Consider the following 9,302-nt stretch of genomic DNA (forward strand, 5'->3'; position numbering starts at 1 on the left):
CATTTATAGTCGCGTTCGTCTGTCCCCTCCCACGTGGTTCCGACCACCGGCAACCTGGAGGGAGCCAGAGGTGATCGGGCTAACCCGGTGGCCCGGGAAGTTTGCCGGGAAGATCGGAAAAGGGAAGGCTATTCTCTTACCTTTCTCCCTCTTTCTTTCTCTCTCTCTCTCTCTCTCTCTCTCTCTCTCTTTTCACCTCTTTCGCCAATGGCGACCTTGATATTTGAACGCGATTTCTGCATTTCGTGACCGGAAGCATATCAGAGGGCTAATGATGCATTCAATTGCATCTTGATAGATTTAAAATCAACTTTTTGCAAAGCGAGTTTTCATGGATCAAAGCTGAAAGGCATTTCGATAACACCGATTTTCTCTCTTGTGACATTTGTCTCCTTTCTCCAGATTCGGATTTTTCAGTAGCAATTAGTAACGCGATTATTAGTTTCCTGCCCGGTGTTGCGTAAATCAGTCTGACATTCTTTTGTCGAACAAAGGGGGCATGTATTTTTCACTTCTACGTGATCCTGATTAAATCATGTCACCGATAGGGAACGGGCCTCGCCACTGAGAAACAACAAAGGCGTGGATCGACGTTAAACAACTCACCAGCCCTGAACAAACGAAGGACTCGACGTCGAAGGACGAGCCGCATTAAGAATGCATTTTCACAGTACAAAGCATAATGCATTTGTAGTATATACGGACCTTTGTGATCCGTACGATAAATTTACATAAAAGTCGCACTATTACGATTCACAAATCAATTTTTTTCAAACACACTATGTCGGAAAGCTATAATTTCTTCTAAAATCATAATTCTAATTTTTTTTATCAAGCACTTTATCAATGTAGTAATTCCGTTAACAAGCACCTACTTTATCTTTATGTAGAAACAATAAATTAATTATTTATTTGTTAATATGTAAAATCTCTCTTTATAATAATTATTTTAAAATTTGTTTAAAATGCACAATTTAAAATAAAATAATTTTTTAAAAACTTTTATTTATGTAGGTGACTGAATTATTACTGCTGACCAAAATATTAATTAGGGTGTAATTCGCGTAAATCCGCAAAATATTAGGACCAAGATACAATAAAAGGATTTAGACATTAAAAATATAAAATCAAATAAAGAATTAAATCTCAATATATAGGAATTCAGGTTTTACAATCAAAGAATACCAAAGCATTTTTTCATTGATAAAAAATAATATTCTATTCTTAACTTTTTATATTTAATTCCTCATTATTTTTTATTTTCATTAGTAAATCCTTTTAAAAACTACTATTTTTATAACTTAGTTAATGATTTTATTTTCGATGATTTAAAAGAGATAAAATTTCTACATTTCTCTCAGAAATACATGATGTACGTCGAATATAAGCGGATATGGTGTTCACGCACGTGTCGCATGAATGCGTTTGACACCATGCGACGTACAAACCCGCAACTGCAAAGTGCAAACCGATGAATGCATACAGGCAAGGTGACGCGTTGCTGTCACTGCTGTACGCAATCGCACCTTTCGTTGCTTTACTATCGCGACTTATCAATCTTCATCGGCTACGTTCGAACGGAACGTCGACGAGTGTCGGCCACCCCAGAACCGCTCGCCTCTCGCCGGGCGGTATCGATGTGACATGAAAGCGATAGCGAGCGATTGTTGTACCGCGCTCAATGTCAATCTCTACCTCTGCTCAAGCCGGGCAGAGATTTTCGTTTCCCTCAGATTGGGCAAATTTCACACCGCGCGATTCGGTGAAACGAGTATCGCGAAATAATCGGCGTGTGTGTAATACGAAAAGAAAGCCGGCGACGGCTTTTTCCCCGACAATACTCGCGACAAAACCGACCAATTGCAAACTTACTTGGTCTGGTCTCTCTCTCTCTATCGTCGATGTTACGCAGGCCACATAGTTAAAACCTGAGGTGACCTAAAAAATCACTTGGGCGAGAAATGATCAAAAATCATACGCAACAAATCTCGGATTGTGTGTCATTATTATCGGCAAGATTACATATTCTTGAAAATTACACAAAAGATCGCTGTAGCTTTGATCACGTGAGATATTAATGTTATAAATATTAACAGACTTTGAAAAACCTTATATACGACGAGCGTACTAACAATGACAATTTCACGGTTAATGGCTTCATTTGTTAAATCGTAGAAGACACGTTCAAAGCAATTGCATTCCGAGATTGAATTATTATGTCTTATTACGGTGCGAATATATGCACGGCTGAGAAACTTCTTCTGTGACGAATAAATCGTGGTTTCCTTAATGACATTACTTTATCACTTCGAAGCACACTTTAGCTCTACATAAGTTCCGTATGAATCCGATTAAAAGCCCATTGAAAATTCCACACCGGTTTTATAAGTGGAATCAATAACCTTGTTGTAATGAATATTTCAATGTCTGATTATATATTCATTATGCCTTCTGGCCTAAATTTTTATATAGCTTCATTGTGTCAGAAAAACATGACTGTAAAATAAAATTTTATTTGAAATAAAAATATTTGTGGTAATATATTTTTACAATGTTTGTATAAAATGCAAAAGTATTTCCATACACACTGTGATAATATATGATTGATTATTTGTGAAAAATAAAAATTATATATATAAAGATTATATTTATTATTCAAAAAATTGAAATAATACATTTTTTAAATACTAAAAAGCTATTACAAGTATAGCAAAGTATAACAAAATATATATTTATTAATCAATGTATTTTTATTACATGTACGCTATGTTGCATTTTTGCAGATTAATATAAATTTTTACGCAATTTTTGAAAGCTCAAAGTTAAAAAGGGTGTTAATAATTTTTGGCTATTCCATAATTAATGGAATACTAACTCTGTAATAACACAAATGCAAAATTCGAATATTAACGTATAAAACGTATAAATTAAAAAAATTTGCAAATCTTATAAAAGTATTTAGTAAAATTCATTCATGATTTTTATTAACAAGAAGGTAACGGAAATAAAGCAAGTGAATTATTCAGATGCAGGGCTGTTTAAATTTATTTACATTTTGAGCGATATTGTTGTACGTGCTAACAAGTCGATTTCAATGAAGATAGTAATGAACGAGCGGTGCACTGTGGTCCAGAACAACGACTGGCTCATGAAGAGCCGATCTCTCGGCTGCGTGACCGAGCTTCTCGTTGACGTGGGCCGCTGCGTGTTCCGCCTTGGCAAGGGCTACTTCCGGAGTGTCAACGACACGGCCGTCAAGTCCGATCGGTGCACCTGGGACCAGTTTCGCCGTCACTGCGACCGGTTGCACCAGATGCGCGCTCTCAACCACGGCCACGTTGGACGGTGCGACGTAAGCGAGCACGTGTTGGTCGGCCGACCTGGCGGCTTCCGCGGCCAAATTAATCTTCTCGTTGATGTGAGCGGCCGCGTGCTCGGCCTTGGCCAATGCGACTTCCGCGGTGTCGACTACCCGGCCGTCCACGCCGATCGGTGCACCGGGCACCAACTTGGCGAGAAACAGAGATGAGCTACTGGCAAAAGCGCAAGCCAAAATGGCGGAGAGAACGATCTGAAAAGAACGGCGCCATGTTAAAGTGTTATCTGTTTACAAAAATTCATCGTACGTTAATTTGATTAATTTTTTAGCATAAGACAAATTCTTTTTAGATTTCATAAAATTATACTTTGTAACAATATCAAACATAGATGGACATATGTAGAGGTGAAGAAAATTATGACGTACTACAACGTACGATTCTTGAAAATCGTCATATAATATATTTCTTCTGGAGAACAAGAAATATGGAATTTTCGAGTATTAAAATTCAGACAATGTTTACAATTAAATCAACCACAACTGTCGTTTCTTTTCTTCTTATCACAACAATGGAAAATAAAAAAAAAAAAACAATCACGGTTTGCCTTCGGTGGCTAAATATTTGCTGCTGAACCAGATTTTTTATTAATACTCACGAAGACCTTCATGTTGAACGAAATTACTCAGCTCCTTAGCGCTGCCGATCAGGATCAGTACTCGCCAAGGTGCTCGGCTAATATGTCGTGCATCACCCTGTCCACGCGGCTTTATATACGTAGTAAAAGCCCCCGTGGGTAAAAGAGGCTTTGTGCCGAATCAGGCGCCGCTACCAGGATGTATCCCATCGCAAATAACAGTGTCCAATAAGAGTCGACATATATTTGACATTGACGCCTGTCGTTTCATTCCCGTTCGCATAATCGTGAATCGCCTCATTTCTGTCGGACCTCATGACGCCCGCTCAAACTGGTGCCCCTCGACTCGATCTGCGTAATAAGCGATCGAATAATTCGTCGACGCCCGTCTTTTTTTTTATGTCGCCAATTTGTCGCCAAAGAAAAATAAAAATCTTTTATTCGTTTTGTTTCGAATTACAATCGGTGATGTAAATCTTTAATCCTCGGAAAGCGTATGAAGTTTATAGAATAATTTATCGATAAAAAAAACACCTTTTTTATTTCGATTTAACACGAATACTGATCGTGATAATTATTACATGATTAATTAAACTTAAAATTAATTTTCTTGAAAAATTGATAGTGTCTAAAATTATTTGTTTTAATTTTATTTCTTACAATTATTTGAAAAGACGCGTGTCTTTAAAAACTACAGATGCATTAGATCGATTAAAAAAATTTTCAAGAACGCCAGCGAGCGAGTATAGATGAACAAATATGTTTTCGTCGCATTAATCGGGGATTAAGTAACACGACAGGTATGCAAGTAGGCAGACATCCTTACCTAATCGAGCAGAAACGATAATAAGCCCGCTCTAGAATCTGATTACGCGATCGACGCAGCCTTCAGCGTCGCATGCGCGACCTTCTAGATCACGGCCGACCTGGCAGAGAAATGGAAACGGGATCGGGTGTCTTCCCGATCTCGTACGAAAGAAACGGAAAGAAAATCCTTCTCCGTTTCATCTCGTCTTATCCGGCGTAAACTCTCGCTTTACAAACAGGCTTATCTTACCAGGCGAAACGAAAGCGGCCGACCACACGCAGCATTTTGAAATCTCCTCCCTTCGTGCCCTCCCACGCGATCACCCTATTACATGATCTAGGAGAACTATAAAGGCGATAACCGCGACGATTGCGCCGGATTGTGCATCATCGAGTGTATCTCGCAAAGTTATATTACTCATCGTCGACGATCATCACCAATCACTTCCGGTGTAACTGAGTAACGCGAGAGATGACACGTTTCGCGATCGTGCTGCTCGGCTTGATCAATTTAGTCTCGGCCAGGCCAACTTTCCTGCCCGTACCACTGACGTACGCGACACCCCTGATATCCGGTACGCAAGTCGGTACCAACGGCGGAACACCGGATAATCCTGAAATCTCAATCGCGCACATCAACGAAAGGACAAGCGGAGTTGCGAGATCGACTACTGAATCTCAGTTGCGATCATCGTCCTCGTTGATCCGTGATGGTGTGCAGCCAACATCGACGTCTTCCGCGCCTCTCGGCGCTGACGGCAGGGTTGTGGACACACCGGAAGTTGCAGCCGCGAAAGCAGCTCACGCAGCCGCGCACGTTAACGAGAGGATCAATTTGGCAAACGAGATTGCCAGGTCCAGTGGCGACGTATCGGATTCGTCTGATGTCGTAAACAGCAATTCTAACGGCAGAATCCTGAACGCACCGGAAGTGGCGACTCGCATCGACGGGAAGATCAACCTGGTGAAGGAGGTTGCGAGCTCCGGCGATGATCTCACGCGCATCGTGGGTGGTCGTGTGGTGCCATTGGTGCTCGGCAATGGTGTCGTCGCCGCTCTGATGCCTGTTGGTCCTGATGGCAGACCGCTGGACGTGCCGGAAGTGGTCGCACGCGGCGATCAGAATCTGTCGAACGACGTGAGGTCCGTCGACGCCCTGGCAGTCGCTGGTTCGACGCTTGCTTACGGAAGATTGATTTATTAAAGAAAATTTTACCCATGCACTTGAGAAAGACATAGCCTACGGCTTACTTTGTATGCGCCTCTTTGTATTAAATAATTGCAGAATTTCAAATTATAATTGTAAATTATTCCTAGGTCTGAAGATTCAGGGATTATGTATCACCCCATTAGATGAAAAATGAAAAATTCGATGGGACTCGATGAATAAAATATTCTTTAATCATGTATTTTTTGCTTGTAGAACGATTACTTTCACCGACAATTCATATATATTCGGTGTACAAGATATGTAAAAATAAATAACACACCACATATAGCATGTAAAGCCAATATATCATAAAAGAATAAAATTGTTACCTCACATGAATGTGATACTTCGTTTAATCCACGCATGCCTTACGCTAAGCTCTACGATTTGTCTCGGCAAAATCCAATTGCAAGACGGCAACAAACTTTCCATATTTCATCGGTCTCCGCGAGATTTCGCATAGCAGAGCTTCGCGAAACCAATCGCAGAACTCCACACCCCCGGGACGGGTTCGGTCGGCATCAGAGAATGACTCTCACGATCGAGAGACGTGTAATCGAGGTAATCGTGTGATAAATTAGCGATAATCCGCGACAGTCTTCTCTTCATGATCCCGGCTCGGCAACCCCCTGCGATAACGATCGCGTGGTGACTACGCGTGACCCTGACGGTCGACGTATTAGGGCATAGCCAGGCAGATCCCGGTTCGGAGGAAAGAAAAACTCATCGGCACTCTCGGTGAAAAGCAAGCCGGATTTCGACGACTGCGACCTCGAAGGCACTCGCGTGACCAGTTCTCACCGCGGTGGTCTTCGGTGGTCGATTTCGCGAATTTCTTCTTTCGCGACTCCGCGAGGGAAGAGGAAGAGGACGCAGGAGGGCAGCATCACGTCGCTGCAGGGCGTGGTTGCACGCGACCGCGTGCATATATAAAGTGTCCTGGCGTCGTGTTCACTGGTGTTCGAGGATATACTGGCGCCGTCGATACAATCGCCATGAACGGGGCATCCGTAAGTGCTCGTCTCGCGCGTAGGAGGATCGCGATTTTAAGATCCGTCGACTTCGCTCCGAGTCGCTCCGAGGTCGGGCCTTGGTGGATTTAACTCTCAAGCGCGTCGAGATTATCTCTCGCGAAAGGTTGTTCGTGGCGGATAGTCGGGAATTTACCACCCTCGTATAAACTTTAATTTTCTGGTTAAAAAATTCTATTTCTCGTCTCGAGAAAGACAGGTAAAATTTCGTACAATTCGATTATGTTACCAAGTTGAAGTTTGTACTTCGGAAATTGCACGAGACTCCCAGCACGAGATCTTACGTCATTCCCGCAGAGTAAATCGCCGATACCTATCACGCTGTAATGTCATCCGGCGATACTAATCCGTCGATATTAAACACCTAACACCTTCAGAACATACTCGTAATAGATCTCACGTAACAAGCGTAACAGATGTTACGTAAATTATAAGCTGATCTCGTATACGTTTTCAGTTTTTCCTTGTCTGCTGTCTGTCCGCCACTGGCTTCGCTAAGCCGGCGGTGTTCCTCAGCTATCAAGACAGCCTGGGTCAATACAGTTTCGGCTACAGCGCGCCAGGATCGGCCAGATCGGAAGTCAGGACGTCCAATGGCGCTATCAGAGGCACTTACAGTTACATCGACGAAACCGGTGTCATCCAGACCGCGCAATATATTGCCGACGGTGAGAACGGATTTCGGATAACGACAACAAATCTTCCGCAGGCGCCGCTTCCGGTTCAGGACACGCCGGAAGTGATGGCCGCGCGCACTGCGCATCTTCAGGCTCTGGAAATGGCGACGAGGAGGGAGGAAGAGGCTGAAAGTCGTGAAAAGAATCGGGAGAACATGCAGAAGAAGAAAGTCGAGGGGAGCCAAGATGACGCGAGTGTTCAGAAGATACGAACACGATTGGGACCAACGGTCACGGAGATTTCGGTGTACGAAGCGACGCGAAGAGCAGCATTGGAGAACGCAAGGAATACCGAGTTAGAAAAGAACAGTGACGAAACTTTGCAGGCGGTTGCTTCCGGAAATAGTGTTGGCAAGGAAAGTGAAAAGAACGCGAAGGAGGTAGGAAAAAATGGCAACATGGCAACACAAAACAGTAATAATAAATTCTTAAACAATAGTTTTAATGTAAATTTTGTAAATTTGTGTAAATTTTGTAAATTTTAATTTGCGAATTTTGTAAATTTTTAAATGATATTCAAACTGGAATGTCCAAGGCGTTTCAAATATCGCGAATATTTCCGCTTCGAAATTTTTCTCTGATCAGCATTTTCTGACAATTCGCAGGAATTCATCAAAAGAGTATCGCAAATCAACGCAAATACTCCGATTCAATTAATTACGTACGTGCCGCTATCTCTGTCGTTGGAACAACAGGAGCTATTCCGATTGTTCTATGGAAACTGGGAATTCGAGCCTTCTGCCAATCTGAAGTCATCGATCGCTCAAGGTCAATTATGATTGTAACTCACCTTACCATTCACTCTCTCCTCCGCTCTGGTTGCATTAAATATCAAATTGCCGTGAGCCGTTTTATTAAATACTTTCAACTTTTCCGTTCGAGCTTTGTGTGTCCCACAACGGATTCTCTAGTTCTCGAGTTCTCCAAGCATTTCGTAATCTAAACGCTCTTTTATAATTTAAAGACGCGAAGAAAAATTGTAACAATTGATTTCTTTCTTATTGACAAGTACGATAGAGAATTATGATTGTTCTTTTAGTTGCGCCCTTTTTCCGCCGTTCTACTGAAGGTCGTCTTATTTCCGGGGCCGAAGACCGTCCGAGGTCATCCCTCACTGCGATTACGACCGGTTCGCAAACTCGTTCGTTGATACTGTAAATCGGTTTTACAACAAATCAAGCCAGAATATTGCAGCAAATTATAAAGGGCAGGACTAAAACTGAGCTCGCACGAGAATCGACATTAACGAAAATGATCGTTCTTCTTCGCAGACGCTTCCGGTGTAATCACGCCAGCGGGAACAACCTTGAAAAATGCGGTAGCGATTCCGACCGAGGGAGCAACGACGCCGAGGGAAAAACAACAGTCGCAACAATCGCAACAATCGCAGCAATCTACAACCGAACAAATTCGCGCTGTCAATCCTCTGTTCGTCACTCCGCTGAACGTGATTCCACTGAGTTCCTCGCAGTAGAGCACAATCCGACACGTCGACGTCTCTTCATTATAACGTCTACAACAATGTTCTGTGAACATGAAAAAAATATTGTGGAGGATGTGTGGTTCGCCAAATGTACAGAGAACTGGAATAAATGCTCGGGCGATCTAAAATCTGGATTAGGG

General features: G+C 42.4%; 3 protein-coding genes across 3 annotated transcripts; 2 read left to right on the forward strand and 1 right to left on the reverse strand.

The window, feature by feature from the left end:
- Positions 1–3,018: 3,018 nt before the first annotated feature.
- LOC148937091 (uncharacterized) lies at positions 3,019–4,133 on the reverse strand. The gene is made up of 2 exons (XM_089074327.1): positions 3,976–4,133; positions 3,019–3,571 (listed from the first exon to the last, which is right to left on the reverse strand). Exons 1-2 carry the CDS (start codon positions 3,985–3,987, stop codon positions 3,092–3,094), a joined length of 492 nt encoding a protein of 163 aa, XP_088930453.1. The 5' UTR covers positions 3,988–4,133; the 3' UTR covers positions 3,019–3,091.
- A 1,023-nt stretch (positions 4,134–5,156) lies between these two features.
- LOC148937092 (uncharacterized) lies at positions 5,157–6,305 on the forward strand. The gene has a single exon (XM_089074326.1). It carries the CDS (start codon positions 5,234–5,236, stop codon positions 5,963–5,965), a length of 732 nt encoding a protein of 243 aa, XP_088930452.1. The 5' UTR covers positions 5,157–5,233; the 3' UTR covers positions 5,966–6,305.
- A 536-nt stretch (positions 6,306–6,841) lies between these two features.
- LOC105432141 (uncharacterized) lies at positions 6,842–9,296 on the forward strand. The gene is made up of 4 exons (XM_011646802.2): positions 6,842–6,981; positions 7,460–8,059; positions 8,285–8,447; positions 8,951–9,296. The coding sequence occupies exons 1-4, from the start codon at positions 6,967–6,969 to the stop codon at positions 9,151–9,153; spliced, it is 981 nt and encodes a 326-aa protein (XP_011645104.2). The 5' UTR covers positions 6,842–6,966; the 3' UTR covers positions 9,154–9,296.
- Positions 9,297–9,302: the final 6 nt, after the last annotated feature.

This window comes from Pogonomyrmex barbatus, unplaced genomic scaffold (assembly GCF_055798465.1).
Source record: "Pogonomyrmex barbatus isolate J1 unplaced genomic scaffold, ASM5579846v1 scaffold17, whole genome shotgun sequence".
Classification (NCBI taxonomy): domain Eukaryota; kingdom Metazoa; phylum Arthropoda; class Insecta; order Hymenoptera; family Formicidae; genus Pogonomyrmex; species Pogonomyrmex barbatus.

What these genes read in the sequence shown, in the direction of transcription:
- LOC105432141 (XM_011646802.2), top strand. An exon ending in GTGAAAAGAACGCGAAGGAG is followed by an intron (nt 8,060 to 8,284) that starts GTAGGAAAAAAT and finishes GACAATTCGCAG; the next exon opens with GAATTCATCAAAAGAGTATC. An exon ending in GAAGTCATCGATCGCTCAAG is followed by an intron (nt 8,448 to 8,950) that starts GTCAATTATGAT and finishes TCTTCTTCGCAG; the next exon opens with ACGCTTCCGGTGTAATCACG.
- LOC148937092 (XM_089074326.1), top strand. Translation starts at nt 5,234, where the DNA reads ATGACACGTTTCGCGATCGTGCTGCTCGGCTTGATCAATTTAGTCTCG.